Genomic DNA, 26916 nt, shown 5'->3' on the forward strand with positions numbered 1-26916 from the left:
GCCAGATGCAATCGGCTGGCATTCCCAGATGGAGGAGTGTAACTCGTAGCCTAGACTCCAGCGTATCAGCATTGAATCTGACGTTCATTATACCAGGACTGGCTTCGAGTTCGCCAAGTACCATTGAGTCTTTAAAATTGCGCGCTTTCCTTTCATCAGTACTGTTGAATTTTTGTCCATTCTTCTTCAGTATCTGGTCAATAAATGTCCATATCCAAAACCGCTTAGATGACTTTTCAAGCTGTTTCGACCAATTATCCATACGATTAAAACGTATAACCATTCCTGAAAGTTCTTGCGCATTATATGGCAACTTTCTGTTTGAAAGTTTGGCTTTAATTTGCCAGTGGCAGAGTAGGTCCGAGTAACGCCTTAGAGGACTGGATACCCTCACATATCCTCCCCTGTAAAACACATCACTTTCAGGGTTGTCTTTTGTCATTTTTTTAATACCCAAAGCGAAGTGATTGTCAGGTACCGTCGAAGAAGTACCAACGGGTAAAAATATATCTTTTGTAGCAAGTTTAGACATCGCCATCATACCTGTTACCGGATTCTTCTGCTTCTGGATATACTCCATATCAGTTTTAGTAGGGTTAGTTTGAACTCGGTACGGCAGAGGAATATCGTGGTCAAGCCCAAAGGCTGCGGCAACTCGACCTGCCAGAATCATCAATTCACTAACCATACTTTCCGACGAAATACCTCCAGGAATACCATCATACGTCCCAATTCGCTCAATCTCATCAGGATTCGCAAACTCAACATTCACTTTTGGGGATCCTGAATAAAATTGGGGTGACTCAGGAATTGCGCATGCTAGCGAAGGCAAAGGGATAGGCTTGACCTCAACTTCACTTGAAACATCCATAGCATTTAATGCATCACCCACCTGCACTCGGCGTTTCAACAACACAGATGCAATCTGCGCCAGGGAAATCAAATTTGCAGCGTGTTTTTGAGATACTTTCTCCTCTTGCCTGTCGGAATATATCCCGTTCACATACTTATAGCTGAGCACATGAATGTTGCTAATCCTTCCTCGACAGACTTTGTAGTCTCTCACTTTGCCTGAATCACGGTTCACTAGAGCGCTAAAAGTCATCACGTTCATGGGCTGACCATATTTGTTTGTCAAGCTCATACCCTTATTCGTAATTTCTGGTGGGAGCATTGGCCACATAGCTTCAGGGAAGTAGATGCTTGTATATTTATGTTCCGCCCACTTAGCCAACTCATGATCATGAGGAATCCAAGCCGTTGGATCCGCAATATGGACATGAACCCAACAATGCGTTGGATCACTAGTGGTTTCAATTGATACACCATCATCCAGTTCAAAAGACGATTCAGCATCAATCACATATACAGGTAACTGTCCAAAGTCAGTTCTTGGCTCCTTCTCTTCTTTGAGTTCGGAGTATTCCTGTTCCGTATATTCATCATTCTTGTGCAGATTCTTTAATTGCGTATCCAATGCGTTAGGGTTCTCCCATGGTGTTAGCGCACCAATACGAATCAAAAAGTTAAACATTTGTGCATGCTGCAAATCAAATCCTGCTTCTGTGACGGTTGTTTCAAGCTTAGCAATACCATCCTTTGATTCATTGTCGTCGATTTGAAGTTTGCCATGACTATCAGTATGCAAGATAGGAGAGAGGCATACGTTTACGCCAACTCTTTTGATAATAGACATCGCAATGCTCCCAGTGATATTATCCTGCAATTCTCTTCGGTTGCCGAGACTGATTTTCAAAAACTCAATGATATCCCTGTCAGTCTCTGTCCATTGAAACAACGTCTTCCCATCAGGATTTAGGACAGGGTCGTCTTTTTTGGGCAATTCACCAACGGCCTGCCGCTTGGCATCCCATTTCAGAATATGTCGTGCTCTTTCACAAAAGCCATCAATTATAGCTGCCGCATCACGGGTACTCTTGTCCGAATTCTCTGAAGACAGCAATTGAATCCATTTTGTGACATTTTCCAAAACTTTCTGCTCTGCCTCAGAGCGATAGGTGAACAGCTGGCTTTTACGATGTGAGATACTATCCGCCAAAAATTTTGACGGATGGCCCATCAATAAAGTGTGAGCTGCAAAAAAGGTAGAAGCATTGATTTTGACAGGATTCAAGCTCTTAGATAGATACATTTCCAGAATCTGAACCACACTGTACGTTGAGACAAGACCAGACTTTAATAGTTTTTCTGCTCTAGCTTGTACTTCTTGGACATGCTTGTCCGCCACAACATTGGGCTCTTCTTCGAACTTGTTTGCATCTTGAAGAAACACGTTCCGGAATGCTGGGAATAAACGTCTTATTTCACGATCAGTCTCACGCTGCATATCACGAATTTTTCGACAGATATTCGCCCGGGTAACAAACCTGTTACGATCGAACGGCTCTTCCTCATGAACAAGGGTCCCTTCAGCGTCGACCAACTCATCGTCTGTAGTGAATGAAGTTGACGTGTTTCGAGACCCTGCCGCTAGTACGTAGTCCCATTTTAATGGACCTGCCCTTTCGGCTTCCTTGAGCTCGACAAACTGAGGCAGGTGCAACATGATATCTGTTGTGCGAATCTGTTCCAGCTCACCAGTGGCTAGCACCATGACCAATGTCGATCCTTGGCCAGCACCTGATATTTCCTTGTCCTCAGGAATTGGAAGAATGACACCCAAGAAAGTTTTATTGGATTTTCGTGCTTCGACGAAGTCGCCAGGCAGGATCTCTGTTTGATGCAGGATCATCTCTTCAGAGAATGCATATTTTACTGACGACATATCCACCGCGCCAATCTCATTGTCTCTAGAGACAGAATTTTTATGTTTTACTTGCTTGTTCAATGGAGGCAGCTTTTGACTGCGTCGGTTAGGTGGTTTGGTACATGAATTCTTGTCACCATAAGCGGCTGAATCTTCGGCTTGCCTCAGTATCTGTGCTCCCTGTCTCCATGGATCATGACTCTCTCTCTGCACAGGCACATTCAGATGAATGAATCGACCTCTCGTTCTACGGATTGAGCTCAAGATATACCCAGCTCGAGCCAGCATCATCTTATGCAAGGCGCGACGCGGCAATTAAAGAAATTCAGGAGACGCTCCAGTTTTTGATGCACGTGACAGACGGTTGAACGCTACCGTAAGGAAATCTATATTCAGGTTGAGTGAACATACGGACAAGGGAAAGGGGGTTATTGTAGATAAAGAATTTAGTGAGCGTCAGCGGGCTTCTTGATCACGCTCGTGTCCGGAACACCGGGCAGCGGGAACTGCGTAGCGAAAGCCTTGACGTCATCAGCGAGCTGGAGGATCATCTTGCGGCCCTCACCGTCACCAGTCGTGGCCTTGGCAATGAAGTCCTTAAGCAGTTTCGAGCCAGCCTCCTTCTGAAGGACCTGAGCAATCTCGACGGTGCGGTGCAAGAATTCACCAATCTTCTCCATGTCCTTCTCGGTCATGCTACGCGAAGTAAGCGCGTTGGCACCGATGCGGACACCACCCGGCACAACAGCCGACGTGTCACCAGCCACGGCGTTCTTGTTGAGGGTGATGTGAACAAGGTCACAAAGCTTCTCGATCTTCGAGCCAGTGAGGCCGATCGGACGGAGGTCCCAGAGAACCAGGTGGTTGTCAGTGCCCTCGGTCTGGAGACGGTAGCCGTACGAGACCAGCTTGCTGGCAATGGCCTTGGCGTTCGCACGGACCTGCTTGGCGTACTCCTTGAAGGCCGGGTCAGCAACCTGCTTGAGAGCCACAGCAATACCAGCGATGGTGTTGTTGTGAGGACCACCCTGGCAGGCCGGGAAGACAGCAGCGTTGACGCGAGCCTCAATGTCAGCCTCACGGTCCTTGCGGAAGAAGATCAGACCAGCACGCGGGCCACGGAGGGTCTTGTGAGTAGTGGTCGTAACAATGTCACAGTAGTCGAAGGGACTCTTCTGCTCCTTGCCGGCAACGAGACCCGAGATGTGGGCCATGTCGCAGAGCAGGTAGGCACCCTGCTCCTTGGCAATCGAGGCCATGGTGTCGTACTCCCAGTCACGCGGGTACGCCGAACCACCGCACACCAGAAGACGCGGCTTGAAGAGGTTGGCGTTCACACGGAGGCGCTCGTAGTCAATGTAGCCAGTCTCCCGGTCCACCTGGTAGGGGAACGACTGGAAGTAGATCGACGAGGCAGTGATCTTCTTCTTGGCGGTGTAGTAACCGTGAGTAAGATGGCCACCGTCAGGGAGACCCAGACCCATGACACGATCCTGCGGCTGGATCAGCGCAGTGAAGGCCGCAAAGTTGGCCGTCGAACCCGAGTAGGGCTGGACGTTCACACCCCAGATCTTCGGGTCAAGGTCGAAGGCCTCCAGAGCACGCTTCTGGCAAAGAATCTCGAGCTGGTCGATGTACTCATTACCACCGTAGTAACGGGCACCCGGGAGACCCTCCGAGTACTTGTTGGTGAGAATCGAACCGTTGGCCTCCATGGTAGCCAGCGAGGTCAGGTTCTCCGAGGCAATCAGCTCCAGACCAGTGAACTGGCGGTAGGTTTCATTGTCAATGATCTGCTGCACCTCGGGGTCAGCCTCGGCCAGGGGCTTGTACAGGATGTTGTTCTGTCATGGTTAGCAATCACACCCCCAAATTGGTGAACATACAAAGTCGTTGGGAACAGGAACTGAGCTCATTGCGCGGGGGATAACAGAGAAACTTCTCGAACTCAGGGGGTAACTGCGGGTAGCCTGCGAAAGGAGAGAACGAGTTAGTACTTGAACACGGAGGGGACGCGAAAGGGCCAACATACAGTAGAGAGAAAGGGATAACTCTGATTCATATACCTTTCTGCGTAGTTGTGTCTTGGGACCCTCGGCCGAGTGAAACGTGCCTCGTAACCCCTTATGGTAACTTGCTGCCTCCACTTGTGAACTGCGTTCTCCTGTTCATTCGACATAATGGGGCGTGCAGAAGCAGGAACACCGTGCGTATCATTACCTCTTATGGTAGTTATCGTATGCTAACATTGACAGAAAAGCCCTCAGCAATGCCATGAAGGCACGCGGGCTGACCAGGCTACGATGGTACTGCCAGATTTGCTCGAAAGCATGCCGTGATGCTAATGGGTACAAATGCCACATTGAATCAGAGTCACATATGCGGCAACTTGCCGCTGCCACCGGTGAAGGTGGACAGCGTGCAGGCAAGGTCGTCCATGATTATAGTTCGCAGTTTCAGCGTGAGTTTATTGCTCTGCTAAGCCGAAGGTGCGTGTGGCGTACATGACTAACTGGTCTCAGATTTGGTACAAGGCGCGTGTTAGCAAACCAGGTGTACCAAGAATATATTCAAGACCGTCACCATGTTCATATGAATGCAACAAGGTGGGTTTCTCTCTCAGAATTTGTCAAGTTTTTGGGTCGGGCTGGTATTGTGAAAGTTGAAGGCAGTGAGATGGGCTGGTTTATTTCTTGGATTGATAACTCGGCAACAGCTCGGGCACGCCAGGATGCTATCAAGAAGCAAGATCGCGCCAAAATGGACGACGAGCAGCGTGCCAGGCGAGAGCTTGATGAACAGATTCGCCGTGCGCAGGAACAGACAGCTGCCCATGCAGCACCTGAACCTGCTCCTACGCCGCTGCGGCATGACGAGGGCATTGTACGATTCAATGAGCACGCACCTGTTAAGCTCTCTATCTCTCTGACCAAACCAACGACGAACGCATCGGATACTGAGCGGCCAGCTGCTACCGCGTCGACTTCTTCTTCAACGACGTCCGCGTCTCTACAAAGCACAAGCGGTGCTCCCTCTTCTGTATTTTCTATGCGTGTGAATCCGCTAAAAGCGGCTTCTCAAGCGTCTGTGAAGACGACAAACCCATTGAAAGGTGATCAGCCTACCTCTGCGCCAAAGAAGCGCCCACCGCCTACCCATATGGGCGCTGCGGAGCGTATCATGATGGAAGAAAAGGCACGAAAATCGCAATCTGGCCCTGTGATGCAGCCAGGCGTGAAGCGTTCACGCTTCTAAGCTACGGCTACTACCTCCCCCGCAGCGGCTCGGATCGCTCTTGACCATACCTCCCGACCACATAGTCACGTGACATATACCCCGGAACAACACGGGAGGTAGACAACGAAAGCCAGGATTTCACCGGTAGGGACCTAGTGGGTCGATAGTGGTGTGCGCGGCACATTTCTTCGTAAGGCGAGGCACGGGCTAAACCGCAACCTCCCACCTTGTAGCGTGCAGAAGTCCTACCATTCTCATGTTCGTGTCTAGGTCTTCGACTAGCGTGCTGCGCTCTGTGCCCGCCCAGGTTCTTGCTGGCTCGCGCTCGCTCTCGACGAGCGCCTCGTCGATCCCCAAGGCTGCTCTGGTACGTATTTTGTGTCTATGTTGGGTCAGTGAAAACTAACCTCGTCAAGAACGAGACTGCGCCCGTGGCCTCGATTACGGTGGCTGCTCGTGCTGGTCCCCGTTTTGAGTCGGAGGCCGGTGTGGCTCACGCTCTGAAGAACTTTGCTTTCCGTTCGACCAAGGACCGCTCGGCTCTGCGCATTGTGCGTGAGGCTGAGCTGAACGGTGGTGTGCTCTCGGCCACGATGACTCGTGAGCACCTGCTTCTCACTGCTGAGTTCCTCAAGGGTGACGAGGAGCACTTTGCTAAGCTCCTGGCCGAAGTTGTTGGCAACGGCAAGTACTGCCGCCACGAGTTCAACGAGGAGGTGGTCCCCTCGCTGGCCGCTGACCTTGAGCAGGCTTCGCAGGACCCTCTTGCGACGGGTATTGACGCTCTGTTCTCGACGGCGTTCCGCAACCGTGGTCTCGGTAGCTCGCTGTTCGCCAACCCCTCGTCGCCGGTGACCGTGGAGGCTGTGCGTGCGTTTGCGCCGCGGGCTCTGAACAGCGCAAACATTGCTGTGGTCAGCTCGGGCCTCTCGGCTGGCGCCCTTGACTCGCTCGTGTCGCAGACCTTCACTGATGTGCCCGCTGGCTCGGCTCTCCAGGCTCAGCCGTCGAAGTACTTTGGTGGTGACTACCGCGCTGCCATCACTGACTCTCACGGCCACGCTCTGCCCAACGACTACCTGTTCCTGGGCTTCGAGGGTGCTGCTCTCGCCAAGTCGGCTCCTCTGCAGGTGCTTGAGACTCTGCTTGGTGGCTCGAACTCGGTCAAGTGGTCGACTGGTCTCGCTCCGCTGGCTCAGATTGGCGGTGCGACGGTGCGCACCTTCAACTCATCTTTCCAGGACACTGGTCTGTTCGGTATCTACATTAGCGCCCCGACTGCGAAGGTGACTGACGCCGCGAAGGCTGCTGCTCAGGCCCTTGACAAGGCGGCGAACAGCGTGTCGTCGGAGGACGTCGCTCGTGCCGTGGCCCAGGCCAAGTTCCTGGCTGCCTCGGACTTTGAGGGCAGCCGTGCTTCGAGCCACCAGACTGTGGCTTCTGGCCTCCTCAACGGCTCGGCGACCGACGTCTCGAGCGTGCTCTCGGCCCTTGACGCTGTCAAGGCGTCGGATGTATCGTCGGCTGCGCAGGCTCTCCTGAAGAGCAAGCCGACTTCGGTGGCTCTCGGTGATGTCAAGGCGCTGCCATACGCGGACGAGCTCTTCTAAGCTCGCTCTTTCATAGATGGGAAACTCTAGCAATGCTACGCCCGTTGACTTGCCATAGAGACGCTGCGTGGCACCATCGCTCGCTACTAGTGTCTTAGTAATCGCGTGATAGCGAGTGGCCGGCCGATCTATATAAGCGGTGGTTATCTGGGGGGCGGGCCAGGCGGCCAATGTAGAGTTGCACCGTGCGTATCTGCAGTACGTGATTGTCGTCATGTCGAAGCCCATTGTTGTGCAAATATGCTGGATGCCCGAGGAGATTACTCAAAGGCTAGCCGATGCTGGAACGATTGAGCTTCGGCGCTGGTCGGCAGACGAAGAAGATAAGAAGGAGCACACACTCTCTGCGCCGCGAGAGTGGCTGCTTGAGCATGTTCGTGGTGCTCATGCTCTCCTGTGCACGCCTGTGTGCAAAGTAGACGAGGACATTATGGAAGCTGCAGGCTCATCACTAAAAGTGATTTCGACTATGAGTGTTGGATTCGAGCACATCGATGTGGATGCCGCGAAGAAGCGTGGGATTCGTATTGGGTACACGCCTGACGTACTCTCGAATGCTGTGGCTGACCTGTCGTTGGTCCTGTGCCTGAATGTGATGCGCCATGTTATGGAAAGCTACACTGTTGTGAAGCAAGGCAACTGGCACAATGTGCCTTGGACACCAATGACGTATACAGGTCCTGCCCTGGAAGGCAAAGTCGTGGGCTTCATCGGGTTTGGCAGTATCGCCCAAGCTCTTGTGCGAAAGCTAATGGCTTTCCGTCCAGCACAAATCCTGTATCGTACATCAAGCTCTCGCCCCTTCGACTGGCACGACAAGTATTTCCGCCACCTTGCGCAAGACGATCTGCTTCAGTGCTACTACCAACAGCATCAACGTCTCCCTGTCCCAGTCGACAATGAGCCGGATCTCCAGGCCCTAGCGCAGAAATGCGATGTGATCTTGTACGTACGAGCCACTCTCACCTCTTAGCATCATTGCCAACCTGACCCCGTCGACCAAGCACATGATCAACACCTCGTTCCTTCAGACGATGAAGTACGTACCATATGTCTACTGACACAGAAAATCGGCCTACCTTATCAATGTGGGGCGTGGTCCTATTATCGATACAGAGGCTCTGGTGGAAGCTCTGCGCGAAAATTGGATTGCTGGCGCCGGTTTGGACGTTGTCGAGGGCGAACCATTTGTTTCGAAGGGTCACCCCCTTTTGGCGCCTGACATGCTAGACAAAGTGATGCTGCTCTCGCACATTGCCAGCGCAACTATTGAGTCTCGTCGTGGCATGGCCAAATGGACAGCTCAGAATGCCTTTGGTGCTCTGGGTCTACGTGATGATGGTCCTCCTGAGGAAATGCCTAGCGAATTAAAGTTCTAAGTGCATCCGACAAAACGACTATGATCCCATCCCGGCTGTCTACATGGCTCAAAAGGACTCGGGCATGATATTTGCATAGACATCTAGTCATCTTCCTCACTATCACTACCATAAGCAGCTAGGCTACCCAGCGCTGTGGGTGGTTTGGGCGCGGCGGATGCCTTGGCCGGTGCTAAAGGTGCGCACAGATTTTGAAGCGATTTGAGCGTGGCATCGCTTAGCAGTGTCTTTTGTACAGAGGGAGGCGCCTCCTTCGCTTTGGTGGCAGCCTTCTGGGCCGCATAGTATTCCTCCCAACCACGCTGGTTTTCCTCGTCGAGACGTCGGGCTTCCTCTTCGGAGAGGGCCAGCCGTTGCCGCTTTGCACGAACGTACTCGTCCCAGTTAATGCTGGGGTCACTCTTCAACTCTTCGTAGTCTTGTTCGAGCGCTCTTCGTTCGCTTTCCATATCAGCTATGCGCTTTTCGCCGAGTTGCCGACGCTCTTTGTCGTCTTTCTCTGAGCCATTGGCCCGTGGATCCTCCGTAGCCCACCGCACGTTGAGGATTTCTTCGTGGTCGAGTGACTGGTGCATCATAGCCTCCTTTGCAAATTGGGCATTCGCTTCATAGCGGTAGGTGACAAACGCGGTACCACGACCAATCATCACGCGGACTTTCACCAGGTCAGCCAAGCACACACGTACCATGTTCAATCTCGCCCCACTCGCTAAAGTGCCGACGAACAATTTTCGACGTGGGCGTTTCGCCCCGGTCATCGTAGCTCTCTTTAGGATTGGCAGCTGCCTTGCGGAAACTCAGGGACGTCTCTTCATTAATGCGACCGACATAGAGCGTCTTGTTCACACGCAGCATCGAGCCTACACCGCCCATATCATCACGGTAACTACCATGCTTTTTACGTCCAAATATGTCTGTACCCTGATCAGAGACCTCATAAGGTCGTGGTAACCTGTGCAGATAGTTGCATTCTTCGCTGCAGGATGAGTATCACGTTGGTACGTACCCCTTAGGACAGCATCCACGCGCGAAGAACAAGCATACATACGTGGTATCAGAGACGCCCCCTGCGCTTGCTCGAATACGTTTGTCGGCGCGTGTGTAGCCTGAATCGCGTGCGATATCACAACGTGTTTTTGACTTGGTCTTCGAGTCAAAACCATGTCCCGTATCACCACCCGACATCTTATTGTACCACACATTGTAGATCATGCCCTCACCTACTTGTCTCTCTGCAGCATTACGAATCTCCTCTAGCTCCGTATAGGAGATTTGCTTGCGTGCAGGTCTCGCGGCCTTCGCCTCGCTCGTGCGCGATTCGGCCATGGTGGAGTGACGACGTAAGCGAGGCGTCGAAAAAAGGCGTCTCGACGATCGGGCTCTACATCGGGCGGTACACCTTGCCTCCTCGCTATGGCCACCTATACAGCGCTGGTTGCTGTGCTTCTGGAGCCGTCTGGGACGCTAGCAGAGCGCAGATTCACGGCTCTTCAGCGTATTCGACATATGTATGATGCTGCCTATTCGCGATGGCTCCCACACATCACGCTTATTCCCCCTTTTCGATGGTCGTCAACTGAGCCCATGTCGTCCACAGACCCCCCGCCCTGGCTGCAAACCAAGTTACATGCGCTGACGCAGGACCTCCAAGCTGCATGTGCACTGCACCATTCACATACACTTACACTCTCCGATATCAACACATTTCGGCTCCGCCGCTATTCCAATGTCCACCTACGCCCTGACCAAGCTTCTGGGACGCCGCTCGTTGCCCTCCAGCGAGATCTCGCACGGGCCGCTCAACTACATCTTCCCACAGGTGCAAAGCGTAAGAGAGAAAGGTTCATACCGCATGCAAGCCTTGGACAAGCCTACTCGTGTGATGACCAGCGTGCGCTGTTCGACGAAGCCCGCCAGACGCTTGGCGCTACAGCACCGGAAGAAAGTAGTATCGAGGATGGCGGCCTGCGCGTGCGCATCCACCAAGTGCAAGTAATGTATAAGCCATCTACTCAGAAGGGCCCCTATACCATATGGAGCCATGTGCCTTTACGTGACTAGATGTAGGCATCCCAAAGCCAGACATTGAGAGGAAAGCCAACGGTGTGCGCGACTTGCCGTACGTACTCAAACGAAGCATTGACACGATACTGCATCGCACTGAGTTTGTTCGCCGGTGACACACGCACAATGAGCTGCTGACGGACGAGCTCATTCAGCTCTGCCAATGTCGTTGAGGAGCGGCTCCAGAACTCGCCTGCGACGTATTCCCAATGCTGCTCAGCCTTGTTGTGCGCAGTCCGTACCGAGCGTTCCATCGATGCGGGAAGTCCATCTTCGTTCAAGTCCTGCTTGAAATCCACGAGAAGGGCCTGGTATATAGCAAGGAGTCGCTCCAATGAAAACGAGTGGGGGCCCCAGTACTTGGTCCGGTCCCACATTTCTTTCTTGCCTTCTGTTTCCAGCAAGGCTGCATCTGCCGCTTTTTGCGCCTTGGTTCGTCGGCGTTTCCGCGACGCGCCCAACTCACGAACAAAGTGTTTTGCATCGGTTTTCGATGGATTGTACGAGGCAATATAAGCTGCAATCAGGAGGAAGGCTTGGGTGGCTCCGTAGCCTGTGCGTGGAGGTAATGGAGGGGTATGCGACGACGGTAACGACGCTGGCGACGTACGATGCTCGACCCATGCCGAAGGTCCGACCGTGCGTGGGACGATCCGCGCCAGCGCGTCTCGGCAACATTCACTTACATGCGGCATGAGATCATGCAATCCCGGCTTCGCGCCCTTTCGTACAATAGCCATGAGTGCTTTCCATACGCTTGCACAGAGCAGTCGCATTTCGTACTCGTCGCTGACGACCTGTTTCATAGTATCATACATGACACCACATACGTTTTGGTACAGAGTCATATTGACGTCAGCGGGTGCATCACGTAGTGCAAGGGAGGCATCAGATGCCAATAGTTCCAGCATATCATTTCGTCCGAGCCCCATCCACGGGAGGAGGAGAGGCGTCACGGAGATCGTGCGACCCGATATACTGCGGTAGAACGACCATGGCAGCGACGATACGTACACGACCATGACCTGCCCAGGCTGGCGTGTCATCTCTGCAAGGATAGGCCACATTTCCCATACATGCTCAGGCCATAAATCGCGTGTCCGTTCTGCCTCATGGACTACGAGGACCATCTTGGCCAGGCGGGAGGCCAAGACACTCAGTCGCTGTACGAATGTGCCAGCATCCGAGCACGCCTCGCCATCGTCACGAAGTTCGCGAAGGACATGCGCATACAGCAGTCTTGGTGTGCATTGTAAAAGCGGGGAGATATGAACGATGCCTACCTCCGCATGCTGGGCGACGTACTGCTGCAGGGTCTCGCGCAGCCACGCCGAGGCGGACCGTGGGCTCGTTGGTGCATACAATAGCACCGATGGTGGGCTTGGCTGTGTAGGCTGCATGTTAATGTATCTGTGCACATACCTCCCCCAGTATATTGAGGAATGTCTGCGCAGGCTGGCCCCATGCGACGCTCGCTGGGACATCCGCCGCGAATGCCATTATGAACGTAACAAGCAATGTGGAGGGACTACGAAACCTATGCATTTACCAGAGACGCAGATGCCGCAAAAACTCGATCATCGATAGGTTGGGATCCGTCGGCTTCTTGCGTGCGATGAGATGCAGCTGAGCCGAGTGCCAGAATGTGCCCCAGCCAATTCCTGCGACACTGGTCTTCGGGATGAAGCTAGGCGCTGGCGCTGGCGGCCATGACACGGACTGCGCCTCGTCGTCCGGCACCTTGGGATCAAGAAGTTTGTGAGGCAGTGCTGGCTCCAAGCAAGCTGGACGTCCGAGGCCAATACCGTCAGCAATACCCGACTCCAGGGCACCACGCATTCCTTGCCGGGAGTGGAAACCGCCCGTAACAATGATCCGCATCGTTGAATCGGCCGACAGACTCTCATGCGCACGTCGCGCAAACTCAGCAAAGAAACCCTCACGACGCTTGGTCCGTTCCGATACGGGCTTGAGCATTTCTGGCGCCTCGTAACTGCCGCCACTGACCTCGACGAAGTCGACCATGCGCATTTCAGCCAGCCATTTGACATTCTGTAGTGCGTCGTCTTCCGTCTGCCCGCCCTGGATATAGTCGCTCGAGTTGAGCTTGATACCCACGATAAATGTCTTCTTTACACGCTTGCGGATCTCCGTAATGATCTCGCGGATAATGCGGAAGCGGTTCTCCGGACTACCGCCGTACTCGTCTGTACGCAGGTTTGTGCGTGGATTCAGGAAGCACGAGAGTAGGTAGCCATGCGCTGCATGCAGCTCAATGCCGTCAAAACCTACAGCTTCCATCATCACGGCGCCATGCACGAACCGCGCAATGACATCGTGCACGTCGTCCTTCGAGAGCGCACGCGGCGTACCGAAGGCAATCCAATCCATCCACGATGGCGACGAGCCGAGTTGCACAGGCACTGCCGAGGGTGCTACAGCCGGCTGCCACGGCAAACGACCACATCCGCGCATGGACTGACGGCCACAGTGTACCAGCTGCACTACGGCCAAGGGCCGTGAGCCTTCAGAAGCTTGCATATCCGAGTGCATATCATCGATGTCATAGCCCTTGGTAGCACGGGCATACTTTGCGAAGGCATCAAGGCACTTGGTCGAGGTCTGCGTCGGGATCACCACATCAAAGCCGCAGCCGATGTACCGACTGTCTACGCTGACATTGCCTGTGATGATCATACCCCATCCACCGTCGGCCCATGTGCGGTACAGCGAAAAGATGCCCTCGGTAGGATTACCGCCGCCTAGGGTGGAAAGCATTTCTTCCAGTGGCGCCTTGACCAACCGGTTGGGCATAACAGCGCCGCATGGAAGCACAAGCTTCTCTTGTAATTTCTCTGTCGATGACATGGTTATAAGGCTCGCACAGGCTCAGCGTTGCGTCGTCCCTATATCAGTTTGCAACAGGCCAACGCGTACGTATGCGCCCCGTGGACGTCCGGTCACGATCAACCTCCACACTAGGTTATCCTATCGTTTTGGGTTCCGGCATGGATGGCAGCAAATCAACCATGCGCTAAACGCGTCATCACCTGCAGCTCCTGGTATGTTTCTTCTTGGGTATCTACTGCAGGTTTCTAGCATCATCTATCAGTTCAATGCCATCGATCTGGTCGAGGCGGAAAGTAGCCCATGTTCGGCGTAGGACGTATCGGGGCTCGTGGCATCGGTGACGTGGAAGTGCGGTACATTTCAGGCGTGTACCGTCCATCGCCAGGGCCGCCTGGCGAAGCGCCATGCATGGGCCCTGGCGGCGGTGGTCGAGAAGCAGGCGCGCCATACTTCGGCAGGGCATAGCCGTATATACCCATAGGCGGCACAGCTGGCGCGTACGGCGAGGGGGCATCGCGGTGGTAATACATCGGCATCGGGGGCGGCGCGCGAGGTACGTACGTCGGTGGATACGCCGATGGACGTGTCGCTGTCCATGGCGCCGAGTCGGACGGAGATGGGCCGGTTGACCTTTCCTCATCGTCCGTCTCTTCATCGTCGTCATGTGGCGGCGCAGTGGGCCTTCGGATCGTCTCAGACGTCGTCACTGTAGCTGGCATCGGCGTCGGTATCGGTACCGCCGGCGTCGGCGGCACAGGGTTGGGCGGCGGAGGGGGCGGCGTTTGCGTACCTGGGCACGGCCAGTTGGTAATCGAGTCCTTGTTGGCACCTGGCGGCAATGTATCGTACCACGCACGCACAAACGCATGCGCCGCTTCAACCTTGTCGGCCCATGGACGATTGGCGTTGGCCTGTGCCAGCGCTGCAGCTTCCTGAAAGTGGCTATTTTCGCTGGCATGCCGCGCAAAGAAGTTGCGCGTCTGTGCCGGGGTCTTTGCCGGGAACGAGGCCGAGAGAGCATGCCAGTCCTTGCCATAGATAGCCAACAGACGCAAAAAATCAGCGCGTTCCGTCATTGACCAATGCGGTCCACGAGATCGCGACTTGGGCTCTTCGCCATCGCGCGCCTTGGGCTTACGTTTCTTCGTTTCCGTGCGCATCGGCATAGCCAAACTCGCAAGCGCTTCTAGGGCCTCAGCCGCAGCCAAGTCGCGCTCCAATGCTGGGTCCGAGGTCGCCATCGTGCGCAAGGCTTCGGTCGACATGATGGAGGCGGACAGTATGTTATCTGTTTTCGACTCAGGCAAAGCCGTAGGAGTAGGCGTAGCGACCTGACTACTTTGTGGTGGCTTCGTGCTCGCTGCGGGCTTTGGCCGTCGGGCGTTGGGCGTCGTTGGCTTCTCTTCTTCCTCGGTCATCGCAGCACTATCGAGCGGTGCCGTAGGAGGTGAGGGTATAGGAGGCGTGGTCGTACTCGTGGCCTTGGCCGTGACGGTGGTTGACGTCGCCTCGATGTCGGCCATAAGGGCATTCCCACGTGCCTTCTTTGAGCGCGTCTTCCCGCCCTTTTTCCGACGCTCACGATGACGCGCTGTGAGCATAGCCTTGTACCCTTCTTCGTGCTTATGTAGGTAGTAAAACGCGACGCATTGCTGCACGGATTTGTGCGGCAGCTTCTCAGCGATACGGCCAAACTGTTTGGGGTACTGCAAGTAGCGCTTCGTAAAGATGGCCTTTTCTTCCTCACTCCACACGTCCGGGTCAAAATCGGTAAAGTAAAACGAGACAGGGTCTGCGACGTACCCTTGATCATCGTCGTAGACAGGTCGTCCTTGAAGCTCCATGTCCGGTACAGCGGCAGCCGTCCGGGCCGCGCGTGCTGCAGGGTCTTGCATCTCTGCATTCTCCAAGGAAGCTAGAATCTCCTGGAACTCAGCTTCCGAACGAACAGCATCGCCGAACCCACTGGATCCGAACCCACCACGGCGGAAACTCCGCGAGGTGGGCATAGGCGTCACGGACAACGCACTAGCACTGCTGGTCATCGGCGAGGTATCGTCACCAAGGCCCTGTGACGCACGTCGCTGGAGTTCTCGTCGTTCATATATGCGGTCCAGCTTGGCGCAGTTCTTAAGCCATGCCCTGTTCTTCTCGCGGTACTCGTCTCGCAGCGCCGCCATCTTCGCTGCACGTGCGTCGGCATCGTCTTTCAGACGGGTCTGCAAGTAGGCTTGCATCGTGTCCAACGGAACAGACGCCTTATCGTCCTCGCTTCTTGACTTGGTCGTCGTTAGGCACACGGGCGTCGACACGGACGCCGCAACACACTGGGAGGCACTCGTAAGCGTATGCATGTCCATCGGCGTGAGGGGAAAGCGAGCAACCAGCTGTGTCGCCATCGACTGGATCGCGGCCTGCTTTTCGTCGGCCTCCACGTCGACCTCTGCCGTCATGTCAGGGTCAACTTCCGACTCGGCTGCTGTTGCAATCGACATATCTGTCATCATCGAAGCGTCTATCACATCGCTGTCTTCTGGCGCAGCGATGGGTACACTTTCTGCTTTGGCAGTCGAACGCGGCTCAGGCGCTGCTTCAGTATGCTCTGTCACAGGCCCATCGCTGGTCGGCAACTTTGCTTCCACTTCCATCGACGTCATCGAATCAAGCTCTATCATGGCAACCACCGGCTGGGCCGGCAAGACTGGGATATTGGCTAGTACATCTTGTTTCACGGTCTCCTGGTGGACTGACGTATCCTCGGGACCGGCCGTCTCGGCTTTCACAGGAAGAGAGGGTAACACGGTCGCAGGCACAGATGGGGGAGAAGCCACAGCAGCGCCCTCTTGTTCGTGCTGAACCGGTGGTGGCCGCGTCGATACGCGTTCATCAGCTTCGGCTGTTCCTTCCTGTTTCGACGGCGACTTGGTCCACGCTGATTCAGGTTTGCCGTACAGTTCTTCGGGCATGGGTTGCGTATCCAGATTCATGTCCGAGCGTTTCGGTTGCATCCGATCAAGTCCAGCTCGATCATAATCGTAATATGCATGGTCAGCACGGCCGCCCCTATGAGAACGATGCCGTTTGTGGCGAGGCCATTCGCCCTCACCACGCACACGTTCACGCGGCCGTGATCGTACGCGCTCATGGCCCCACGGCCGTTGGTGTGAGAAGGACGGCGGCATAACGTCGTCAGATGGCGGCACGGAGACGCGTGACGCTCCTAGCCCTGCTCTACGTTCTGTGGGCTCGACGCTTGCACTGTCGGCCGTTGAGTGCGGGCCTGATCCCTGTGCCCCATCCAAGGCACTCAAAGAGGGGACAGGCGGGCCGTGCTCGGGTTGGCTGCCATGTCCTATGGGCGGAGGTGACATGAGTACACCCCGACACGTTCGCTATGACAACGGCGGCGCGTGATGAAAAAGGCCCACTGCCTAAAGCGCGCCTGAGCGGCCTACTTTGCCCCCGATCACTTCTCGGCCGAAACAGGGTGGCCGGCAACCACCCGCCGCAGTGGCAGTGTGGCGAGTCGGACCATCGTCGTCAGCTCTTTCCTTAGGACCGTATCGATTGCATTCGTGGCCTGAGCTTAATAGTTTTACGTCACTGTTGTAGATACCACTCCCACCATGGCTATGAAACGTATTAGCAAGGTACGTCGCACACTACCACATCTGGCATGGGGAACAGGGATGACTAACTCGTAGCAGGAGCTCGCTGACCTCGGTCGCGACCCTCCGTCGTCGTGTAGCGCTGGCCCGACTGGCGATAACATGTTCCAGGTACGTATTTTATGAAAGGTAGCGCTAACTTTGGCAGTGGCAGGCGACCATCATGGGTCCTGTATGTGTCTTTAGCCACCTACGTACTAACACAGCTTAGAGCGACTCGCCCTACTCTGGTGGCGTCTTCTTCTTGTCGATTACCTTCCCCACGGACTATCCCTTCAAGCCGCCGAAGGTCTCTTTCCAGACCAAGATTTACCACCCGAACATCAATGCCAACGGTAGTATCTGTCTTGATATCCTCAGGGACCAGTGGAGTCCAGCTCTGACGATCTCCAAGGTGCTCCTCTCGATCTGCTCGATGCTGACAGACCCGAACCCGGATGACCCATTGGTGCCAGATATCGCGCATCTGTACAAGACAGACCGTGGTGCGTACGAAAACACGGCTCGTGAGTGGACTCGCAAGTATGTATGAACGAGGAGGCACATCTAACTATACAGGTATGCTATGTAATGCTCCTACGACCGTATGCCATTCTACTAGCTGGAATAGCAAAAAAGTACTTTCTCTCGGTGCTGTAGCTGTACTCTTGCCCGTAATGGCCTGCAATTATGATGGTAGGCTGTGTACGTATTTTCACCGATCCATGGCTTTCTTCTTGCCAAGACAAGGCACATGCCAGCATGACTTTGTAGTGATAGTGCCTGACTGCCATGGGGAAGCGTGTGTTGCGCGGCTGTCCTCTTCGGTGGTGGTCGTAACAACTGGGCGTCACCGACCTCCACGCAATTCGCTCTCAGGCACCGCTATAGACTGGCCAAGAATTTGTTTTTAGATCTACACCACCAGAGTACACTATGAAATGATAAAAGGAGGGAAGTCACTATATTGAGATGCAATTACGCAGTCTTTTTAACCTTACGCTTTGCGTTGTATGTGGCGTGGTAGAAGAGAATGAAAAGAACAAGGTAGCTAAGCAAGACCATCACAGCACCCAGCGCCGCGATTGGCTGACCCCAGCATGGTTTCACTCCAGGCAAAACACCACGAAGCTTGAGGCCAAAGTAATGGTACAGAGTGTAGTTGCAGATGCACAGGTCAATGACAAACTGAGTGATCTGACCCGTAGTAATCCACTTCTTCCATGGGCAGCTGATACCAATGCTCGAGAGGCCGTAGTAAGCGTACATTACGACGTGCACAGCCAAGTTGATTGAAATCACGAACCAAGCGACAGGCGTCTGCGCAACAATCTGCGTGTAGCAGAGCACGGCAGTGGCCATGTGGTGGTACACATGCAAGAACATGAGCTTCTTCTTCTTGATCACGAGGAAGAACGTGTCAACAAACTCCCAGTACTTGAAATAGTAGTTGATAATGTGCAGCAGTTCGAGCTCATAGTAGATTTTGCCGTCGCAGACAGCGTCATGGAATCCCTGGCTCTTCCAGAACGGCACAGCACGCTCCAGATAGCACAGCAACAACAGCAGACTGCCGAGTGTCAAGAACACGTTATGAAGGAAAAAGGGGAGCTTGATGTACTTGGCAGGCACGGCCGGGAACATCCGCATGATCTGCTGGCCACCGAGAACGATAACGAGGTACATCACAGCGCCCACAAAGACCTCCTTGGGCGTCGACATCGGCGTAACGCCGGGCACCCAGTTATGGATAGGCTGCGTCCATTGAACCACACTGGTGGGGACCACCGACTGGATCGCTTCGTACAAGAGCATGAGGAAGGTTCTGAACTTCTTCCTACCATTTGCCTGTATTATTTATCCGTCGCTGTCACACAGGCCAACATCCTAGGTTCTGTTGGGGCCATGTGCGGCTGACCTATGACAGGAGGTTTGGGTGTTCGTCAGAGTGTCCACTCAAAAGAAAACTGGAAATATTTACGCCTCCCTGACGCCCAACATCACAAATACCTGCAGTCCTCGTGAACCAATACCCCGTTGGCTGCTGCAAGTGAACTCCACGGCGCATGATCTATTGGTCGTGCTAGAGAGGTAAGGACATGTACATTGTCGCAACCGACGATAATTTATCTATGGTAACCACAAAGTCATTACTGCATCTTCTTGGCACTAACACTGGCCTTGGCCGGCTTCTTGTATGTCTTCTTGTAGACTGCATGGTTAGTCGGTAAGGCATACGTACACAAAATAAAGAGGAACAGGTAGCTGACCAGGATCGCGAGACCCGAGAAAGCTGCAGCAGGCTCGCCATGGCAGTAGCGCACGTAAGGCAAGTTGATCTTGGCCTGGGGGGCGTAGTGGTGGTAAACTGGCGTGGGTTAGCACAAACATACACAAAATACATACTGCCATAAACACACACGGCCACGTCGATCACAAACTGGAGAATTTGGCCGGTAGTGATCCACTTCTTCCACGGGCAACGAATACCGATGCTGGCAAACGCGTAGTAGCTGTACATAATGACGTGCACAGCAAGGTTCAGGCAGATGATCACCCACGAGAGCGTTGTGCGATTGACAATTTGCGAGTAACAAAGCATCGCCGTGGCCATGTGGTGGTACACGTGCAGGAACATCAAGTTCTTCTTCTTGATCACAAGGAAGAAAGTGTCGACAAACTCCCAGTACTTGAAATAGTAGTTGATAATGTGGAACATTACTGATTGTTCAAAGAGATTGGCGCGGCAAATGGAGTCATGCAGGTCGTACTGGCGGATCAGCAAAAATTGGCGCTCCAGGTAGAGCAACAGAAGAACCAGACTACCCAGAGACAGCAACAAGTTGTGGATGAAGAACGGAATCTTGACGTACTTGGCCGGCACAGCAGGGAAAAAGCGCATAATCTCCTGTCCACCCAGCACAACAACCAGGTAGGCAGCCGATGTGATGAAAACCGACGGAAGCGTCGACATCGGCGTGACACCAGGAACCCATGCCTGAATCGGCGTCGTCCACTGGACAATGCTGGCAGGCATGTTCGCTTTCAGGAGCTCGTACAGTGCCATATTGAATAAGAGGCAAGAGAAGGGGGCTTGTATGGCCGATGAGCCTTCTTTTCGGTCACATCTGCCTTGGCGCTTAACTAAGCAAATCTTATTCAAGCTTCATCTGTTGAATTTTCTTTTAAAAATAAATCAGCGCTGTGGATCGGCACTTTTTTGTCCCTATGCATTTACGCCTACGGGGTGTGCATACTACCGCCTGCCGGGCGGGTGTATGGCACTTTGCTGGGCAATGGGGATCCCATGCCTCCCAGGGCCGCGTACGTCCTCTCCCCATCACGGCGGGGGGCTTGGCTGTCGCCTCGCAGTCGCATGCCCTTGTTGTGGAGGGACCTGAGGCCATGCACCTCTCGGGCCAAAACGGCCATGGCCAATTGGGACGACCAGAGGGTCCAACCGACACGCTCTGGGCTCATACGCTGGCACACCTCCACGTACAATTAGCCGGTGCCGGCTTGGGTTTTACGTGGATCGTAACTCCACAGGCCCTAAGCGCTTGCGGTACCAATACACGTGGGCAGATAGGCTTGGGAGCTAAGGTCCAGCAGGCGGGCATATTTACGCAAGTGCCGCTGCCGGCCCCTGTCTGTCGCATTGAGGGAATTGCCGCGGGGCTAGATCATACGTTAATTCTTGCGCATGTGGATCAAGCACCTCATGCTGCAGGTACGCAGCAGGTATGGTCTTGTGGTCTGAATACCGATGGGCAATTGGGCCGCCCTGCCTACATGCGGTATGCGGACCATCTAGGTGCTGTCGAGGTAGACATCCCTGCGCAGGAGCGTATTGTCCAAGTGGCTGCGGGTGGTGATACCTCGGCCATTTTGACAGATATGGGCCGCGTATGGGTATGGGGCAATAACGAGTACGGCCAGGGCGTCGCGTCATCGTCGGCAGATCAGCTTCGGAGTCCTACGCAGGCTGACGTACCGCCCTTCATTCAAGAAATCCAGGTGGGTGGTAGTTTTATGCTGGCTATGGATGGTACGTATACAGCGCCTGCAAGGATGCCATTGTAGGGACCAACGGAGGAGCTTGTCCAGCGACGATACCAGGTCACATGCTGGGCGTAGTGGAGTGCTTAGCTCGTCTAGGCCCTGCTGCTTCGCCCCCTTATTCGCTGAGCAGGTGCCGTGCAAATTGGAGCAAGCTAACGAACAGCAAGCGGCACATTGTACACGACAGGCTACGGCGCGACAGGCCATCCGTACCAGGGATGGCACCCTCTTCCAATGCCAAACCAACGTCGCGTCCAGCGCATTGCTGCCTCCACAAGTTATGCGGCAGCGATTACGGATGACGGTTCGTTGTATGTCTGGGGCCTCGACTCCTTCCATGGCCGCCTGGGCCTGGGCCTACGAGCGGATCGACGTGTGTATACCCCTACCAAGGTGCCACTCTCTGGCGCAGCGGACAATGTAGTCTGTGGTGGCGAGACCATGTTGGTACGCATGGTGTCGTAAAGCCTCTTTACAGCTACCTGGATGCAATACAATGACAGCTAGCGAAAGCAGACTACTTTTCAATGCCATGGTATATAGACTCAGTAGGCGGGGCATAGGCATGTGGTATCTTGGCAAACAACGGCTCGAAAGCCGCCTTGAGTTTCTTGCGGCGTTGCAGGGCTTCAGGCAGCGTCTCTGGCAGCTGCGGTCGCGAAGGCCCTGCCTCTGCCTCTGCCTTCCGCTTCTTCCCGGCACTCGCCTTAATTTGCCGCGTTCGCTTCGTCCAGCTCGACTCAATCTCGCGATCTACCGCTTGTAAACAAGCTTGGTAGTCCTGGAACGCCATACGATCTTGCGCCACTTTGAACAGACGCGCTTTCCGTTCCTCGTTCGCCTTCATCTGACGTCGTAGGCGCGCTTGGGCCAATCGCAAAGCCGAACCAATAGGCCCATCCGCCTGATCGTCCCAAGGGATCGGCGCGCCTGGCTCCATCAACCCAATAGCTTCACATGCCTGGCGTGCCTGTGCTTCCATGTCCGACAAAGGCTTTTGGATATCAGGCGGCGGCGTAAGATCCGACTCTGTGGCAGCTTCCAGCGCCGCCGCACTTGATGAGGGAGAACCGCTGGGCGGCGGCACAATGAGCGAGGCAATCAGCCGCTCAATCAACGGGCCACCATGCGCTAAGCGATTGTACATGTGTTCTGCGGTCATGTCTTGCAACGACAAGGAGCTTGCATTGAAGGGAGACGGCATGGTCTGGGCCAGCGGCAATTCGTCTTCGTCTACGGTGGACGGTCGCGTCTTGCTCGATAGGGAGACGTCGCCCGACTGAAGGAGACCTTGTAGCTCGCGGTCCTCCTTGTCCCACACCTGTCGATAATGCGTACCAAGCTCTGGGAATTGGAACGGCGAAGGGTCATCGACTTTGCTCGAGAGCCATGCCAAGTCGTCTTCTGTCACAGGCTTGAAGAACGTATCGACGTAATTGTAAAAGGTGGTAATCGAAACCTGGGACGCCTCTTTCGTCTGCCTGCCTCGGCCTGCCTCTTTAGGGACCACCGACGGGCCGGCCGTCGTGTCGCTCACAGTGTACATTGATTCACGCTCACGCCAATCTCGATCGGCAAAGTCTTCGTGCACGTCCAGCGGGTGCGTCGGGTACGGCCATGGCAGACGCAGGGGCTCTCGTTTCGGGAGGATGGTCGCTTCCGGCTCATGCGGTACTTCCCAACTAAACGTCGTAGGATCCGTAAATGACTCGCCATGCAAGTCCACAATCTGCTCAGGTACATCGTCGTTCTCAGTTAAGGGCGTAGATCGCATCTCTGAACGCACGCGAGCTGCATCGTCAGGCTGTGTCAATCGTAACTTTACACTCAGAGGCGCACGACGCATCTTCATGCGCGGCATAACTGGCGTCTGTGCCTCGTCTATGGCCTCTGTCTCAGCATCGCTCGTGGGTCCCTCCTTCGTTCTCCACGCGCCCTGCCGTCCATAGGTCCGATTCACGTTTGCACGACGACGACTGTCCTCCGGCTCCCACTCGTCACCTGAGCTTTCGCCGCCCTCCGCATTGGGCTCCAAAGACTCAGCCTCAAGGTCTTCTTCTTTGACCCTGGTATCCTTGCCTTTCCATTTTGTGCCGGCGCCTTGTGCAGAAACACGTCCACTATTTCCAGGCCGTTCGTCGGCTAATGTTTGTGCACGCGTCAACGCGTCCTGCTGCAGCGCCTGCAAATGCCGTACCAAGTCGGCCAGCTCATCGACGCTGGGTATAGACGTCGCACTGGATCCGGCCGTTCCCATATACCGCCGATACATGGGCACGGCACTCGTACGAAATGTCGCTGGGACTCCTGGCGCGGGCATGCTGCGCCCGTGTAATGATCTGCGTACGCGGTGGGCCTACGACGCCGCTTCGCTCTCTCTGCGACGGTTGGCTGGCTGTCGAGCGGCGGAGGCTATGGTGCAGGCGCACCCTGCATATCACACGTGGTGCACGTGATGGCGCACTCCAAACGCGGTCAGTGGATGGCGACGTTTTTGGCTCGCGTTTAACTTTGACTGTTATCAATTTTGCTACGATGGCCGACGCGGAAGCGCCTTATGGCTACCTGGACCCTTCTCAGGCCAATGCGCTGATTTACTCGACGCTGTGTGGCTTCATGTTGATCGGTCTATGGGCCGGCTACTACACACGCAACAAGCGTGAATTCCTGAGCGGTGTTCGCACCCAGCCTGGTATGTATAGATAGCTGGAACGGCTAACGCTGGTAGCGTTTCTATTGGCATTGAATTGGATTGCTTCGAGTTAGTGTCTTCATTGACGCCTGGGATTACGCACGACACAACATTATGGTATTGCTACGTTTCTTCACTTGTCACGGTTGTCCAAAGTCGATCTGACGGCGGTGAAGAAGCGTATGTGTGCCTCCTTTAGACTGGCCCTTAACCTTTCACTTCCGTGATCGGCTTAGTGATGCAGATACGGGTGCCTTTGCTTCTTATGTGAGCTTGACATTGTTGCAAGTCGAGCTCAAGGGCGTTGGCTGAGATTATACCGTTCAAGCCTCCTGGCTTTATACCTGAACGAGTTCATGCTCGCGAAGGGAATGCTGTGTCGCTGCCGTTCAACCGGTGTTGATGGTGAGTAGCAGTACTAACACTACAGATATGTCGTCGTCTCTTCTTCAGGCATACCCTCAAATGGCCCTTGTGCCTGGTATCGGTCTCTTTGGTTTGGGCGGTTACGTCTTTGCCACTGTGGCGCCTCTCTGGGCGTTTGCATTCTTTGGACCGCTGATTCGCAAACTGTGCCCGGATGGATTCACCCTATCAGAGTACATCCGCCGTCGTTACGGCTGGATGCTGGGCGTGTTTAGTGGATTGGTCTTCATTGCGTTTATGTTTTGTTTCATGATTGTGGAGCTGAATACCTATGGCGCTGTCGTATCGACCATTGTTCCATCGCTAGAAGGACAGAAATGGATCCCTCCGTTGATCGTTGCGATCACAACATTTTTGTACACTGCTTATGGTGGTTTCAAGACGTCACTGTGGACCGACAATGTGAACGCTGTGATTGTGATTGTGTTTATTATTATCGGAGCTTGTATGTTTGGCACGCGTTTGGATATCAACAAGGATTTAATGCACGAAAGCGAGCTCCTAGGGGCGAATGTCCTAGGTGGCGAAATGTGGTATGTGCTAACGATCTCGATTGTGTTTGCACAAATGTTCAATCAAGGCTTTTGGCAACGTGCGTTTGCATCGAGGACGAACAAAGGCCTTTGGGCATCGGTGCTTATGGCAACCCTACCGCTTTATGCCATTTGCTTTTTAGTAGGCATGGCAGGGCCTTTGGCACTTTGGTCAGGTGTCCAACAACCCATCAATGATGATGACGACGGATCCTTGGCCCTCTTCCGCGCGATGCTCCACATGCCACGATGGGTCCACGGCATTATTCTTGTCCTGAGTGGCGTGTTATCTTGCAGTGCGTATGACACGTTCCAGTCTGCGCAAATCAGTGTAATCTACAGCGACTTCTTCCTTGGCAAGCTCAATATCTGGGCCTGTCGTGTATTGTTGCTGCTAATCAACGTGCCCTGTGTCTTTTTGGCCGTGTACAACATTGATATCCTTCGTGTGTTCTTGATTGCAGACTTGGCTGGCTTGGCCATTATTCCCGGTGTATTCCTCGGCCTTATCCCCGGCTTCGATGTGTACAATGCTGTAGACGTCGTGGTCGGTGGGTGCGGTGGCTTCTTGACTGTCTTTGTTTTCGGTACCATCTACTACCATGGTGACGTTCAGGCAGGTGGCAGTCTGATTGGTCTACCCAATGGTGTGTACACCACTTCGGACGACTACAGCATTATCGGTGCCTTTTTGTGCGCGCCCGTTGCCGATATTTGCTTTGCGCTTGCCTCATGTGGTGTACGAATCTTGATTGGCTATGTGTTCTGTCGCATCACGGGTCGTGAGTTTACAATGCTTAGGAAGAGGGTGTTCAACCCACGCGACTATGCTGTGGAAGAAGACCGACCTGTGTCCTTCTTCCACCGCATTCGCAATGAGGATGACGGCTTCCGCTTGGATCCTAAGAATGAAGAGAATGTTGGCCCACAAAGCTGGCTCGAGCGCAAGTTGCATTCGAACAAGTCACTCCCGTTCCAGGACCATATCGACAAGTTTGAAGCAACCGAGAAGGAGGACATGGAAAGCCTTACTGGCCGTTCGCGTCAGGACGACGAGGAAAAGATGGGCGGCTGGGAGCACGACTCTACATCGTCCAACGAGCGCATGCATTCGTCGTCCCCTGAGACGCTGCGGGAGGCTGTACCAGGTCCACCACCGATGGCGACAGTAGCACCTGTGTCTGCTAATGGTACAGGTACAACGCATGTACCTGACGTCATTGCCATGCCGCCGCCCAAGAATTGGCAGTCAAACAACCTTTCCTAGAATAGAAAAGACTACATACATGCTACTAGTCTACACGCAACCGTTTAGGTGAATCTTCTACCGTAGTAGTAGCGCTCAATGGCTGTACAGACTCTGTCACCACGCCATGAGCGGCAGAAGAGTCCAGCTCGTCGATCCGGCCTGCCGGGACTGTGGGTGTGCCGTTCGCATCGGTAACGGCATCCCCCCCATTTGTATCCAAGAAGGGGATCGGTGAGTACATAGGTGTCACTTCCGAACTTGGGCGAATATGGAACGAGGGTGTAGACGCTGGCTCGTCCGCAGGCAGTGGCGACATAGTCCCATTGACCGTGCTCCCTTCCTTGGGCGTCGTGGGGACTGCTGTCGATGTCACCGATAAGATGCGTTGAAGTGCATGCAA

The 26916-nt window shown here is 54.2% G+C and overlaps 15 protein-coding genes across 15 annotated transcripts; 6 read left to right on the forward strand and 9 right to left on the reverse strand.

Moving 5' to 3' along the window:
- Window positions 1–1094: 1094 nt before the first annotated feature.
- Malapachy_2034 (hypothetical protein) lies at window positions 1095–2785 on the reverse strand (the record flags this gene model as incomplete). The annotated part of the gene is made up of 2 exons (XM_018136529.1): window positions 1095–1117; window positions 1147–2785. 2 exons carry the CDS (start codon window positions 2783–2785, stop codon window positions 1095–1097), a joined length of 1662 nt encoding a protein of 553 aa, XP_017991224.1.
- Window positions 2786–3213: 428 nt separating this feature from the next.
- Window positions 3214–4683, reverse strand: Malapachy_1995 (glycine hydroxymethyltransferase; the record flags this gene model as incomplete). The annotated part of the gene is made up of 2 exons (XM_018136490.1): window positions 3214–4611; window positions 4654–4683. The coding sequence occupies 2 exons, from the start codon at window positions 4681–4683 to the stop codon at window positions 3214–3216; spliced, it is 1428 nt and encodes a 475-aa protein (XP_017991259.1).
- Window positions 4684–4947: 264 nt separating this feature from the next.
- Malapachy_1972 (hypothetical protein) lies at window positions 4948–6022 on the forward strand (the record flags this gene model as incomplete). Its single annotated transcript, XM_018136467.1, has 3 exons — window positions 4948–4973; window positions 5023–5256; window positions 5290–6022. The coding sequence occupies 3 exons, from the start codon at window positions 4948–4950 to the stop codon at window positions 6020–6022; spliced, it is 993 nt and encodes a 330-aa protein (XP_017991360.1).
- Window positions 6023–6260: 238 nt separating this feature from the next.
- Window positions 6261–7614, forward strand: Malapachy_1982 (ubiquinol-cytochrome c reductase complex core protein 2; the record flags this gene model as incomplete). Its single annotated transcript, XM_018136477.1, has 2 exons — window positions 6261–6371; window positions 6421–7614. The coding sequence occupies 2 exons, from the start codon at window positions 6261–6263 to the stop codon at window positions 7612–7614; spliced, it is 1305 nt and encodes a 434-aa protein (XP_017991257.1).
- Window positions 7615–7828: 214 nt separating this feature from the next.
- Window positions 7829–8993, forward strand: Malapachy_1984 (glycerate dehydrogenase; the record flags this gene model as incomplete). The annotated part of the gene is made up of 3 exons (XM_018136479.1): window positions 7829–8559; window positions 8588–8653; window positions 8681–8993. 3 exons carry the CDS (start codon window positions 7829–7831, stop codon window positions 8991–8993), a joined length of 1110 nt encoding a protein of 369 aa, XP_017991301.1.
- Window positions 8994–9076: 83 nt separating this feature from the next.
- Window positions 9077–10319, reverse strand: Malapachy_1997 (pre-mrna splicing factor cwc2; the record flags this gene model as incomplete). The annotated part of the gene is made up of 3 exons (XM_018136492.1): window positions 9077–9648; window positions 9680–9969; window positions 10000–10319. The coding sequence occupies 3 exons, from the start codon at window positions 10317–10319 to the stop codon at window positions 9077–9079; spliced, it is 1182 nt and encodes a 393-aa protein (XP_017991480.1).
- A 731-nt stretch (window positions 10320–11050) lies between these two features.
- Malapachy_2036 (origin recognition complex subunit 5-like protein) lies at window positions 11051–12557 on the reverse strand (the record flags this gene model as incomplete). Its single annotated transcript, XM_018136531.1, has 3 exons — window positions 11051–11854; window positions 11888–12451; window positions 12480–12557. 3 exons carry the CDS (start codon window positions 12555–12557, stop codon window positions 11051–11053), a joined length of 1446 nt encoding a protein of 481 aa, XP_017991222.1.
- Window positions 12558–12602: 45 nt separating this feature from the next.
- Malapachy_1990 (nadh oxidase) lies at window positions 12603–13925 on the reverse strand (the record flags this gene model as incomplete). Its single annotated transcript, XM_018136485.1, has 1 exon — window positions 12603–13925. One exon carries the CDS (start codon window positions 13923–13925, stop codon window positions 12603–12605), a length of 1323 nt encoding a protein of 440 aa, XP_017991475.1.
- A 245-nt stretch (window positions 13926–14170) lies between these two features.
- On the reverse strand, window positions 14171–16915 carry Malapachy_2029 (putative set3 histone deacetylase complex component snt1p; the record flags this gene model as incomplete). The annotated part of the gene is made up of 1 exon (XM_018136524.1): window positions 14171–16915. The coding sequence occupies one exon, from the start codon at window positions 16913–16915 to the stop codon at window positions 14171–14173; it is 2745 nt and encodes a 914-aa protein (XP_017991255.1).
- Window positions 16916–17533: 618 nt separating this feature from the next.
- Malapachy_1979 (ubiquitin-conjugating enzyme e2) lies at window positions 17534–18146 on the forward strand (the record flags this gene model as incomplete). The annotated part of the gene is made up of 5 exons (XM_018136474.1): window positions 17534–17557; window positions 17612–17686; window positions 17724–17747; window positions 17787–18097; window positions 18134–18146. The coding sequence occupies 5 exons, from the start codon at window positions 17534–17536 to the stop codon at window positions 18144–18146; spliced, it is 447 nt and encodes a 148-aa protein (XP_017991529.1).
- A 386-nt stretch (window positions 18147–18532) lies between these two features.
- Window positions 18533–19369, reverse strand: Malapachy_2005 (fatty acid elongase; the record flags this gene model as incomplete). The annotated part of the gene is made up of 1 exon (XM_018136500.1): window positions 18533–19369. One exon carries the CDS (start codon window positions 19367–19369, stop codon window positions 18533–18535), a length of 837 nt encoding a protein of 278 aa, XP_017991313.1.
- A 335-nt stretch (window positions 19370–19704) lies between these two features.
- On the reverse strand, window positions 19705–20621 carry Malapachy_2006 (fatty acid elongase; the record flags this gene model as incomplete). Its single annotated transcript, XM_018136501.1, has 3 exons — window positions 19705–19766; window positions 19797–19922; window positions 19961–20621. The coding sequence occupies 3 exons, from the start codon at window positions 20619–20621 to the stop codon at window positions 19705–19707; spliced, it is 849 nt and encodes a 282-aa protein (XP_017991312.1).
- A 161-nt stretch (window positions 20622–20782) lies between these two features.
- Malapachy_2016 (hypothetical protein) lies at window positions 20783–22081 on the forward strand (the record flags this gene model as incomplete). The annotated part of the gene is made up of 2 exons (XM_018136511.1): window positions 20783–21602; window positions 21780–22081. The coding sequence occupies 2 exons, from the start codon at window positions 20783–20785 to the stop codon at window positions 22079–22081; spliced, it is 1122 nt and encodes a 373-aa protein (XP_017991279.1).
- Window positions 22082–22133: 52 nt separating this feature from the next.
- Malapachy_2032 (hypothetical protein) lies at window positions 22134–23888 on the reverse strand (the record flags this gene model as incomplete). The annotated part of the gene is made up of 1 exon (XM_018136527.1): window positions 22134–23888. The coding sequence occupies one exon, from the start codon at window positions 23886–23888 to the stop codon at window positions 22134–22136; it is 1755 nt and encodes a 584-aa protein (XP_017991226.1).
- Window positions 23889–24151: 263 nt separating this feature from the next.
- Window positions 24152–26534, forward strand: Malapachy_2013 (urea transporter; the record flags this gene model as incomplete). The annotated part of the gene is made up of 4 exons (XM_018136508.1): window positions 24152–24308; window positions 24345–24381; window positions 24637–24713; window positions 24739–26534. 4 exons carry the CDS (start codon window positions 24152–24154, stop codon window positions 26532–26534), a joined length of 2067 nt encoding a protein of 688 aa, XP_017991276.1.
- Between the last annotated feature and the right edge of the window lie 382 nt (window positions 26535–26916).

This window comes from Malassezia pachydermatis (assembly GCF_001278385.1).
Source record: "Malassezia pachydermatis strain CBS 1879 chromosome Unknown scaffold5, whole genome shotgun sequence".
NCBI classification, from domain to species: domain Eukaryota; kingdom Fungi; phylum Basidiomycota; class Malasseziomycetes; order Malasseziales; family Malasseziaceae; genus Malassezia; species Malassezia pachydermatis.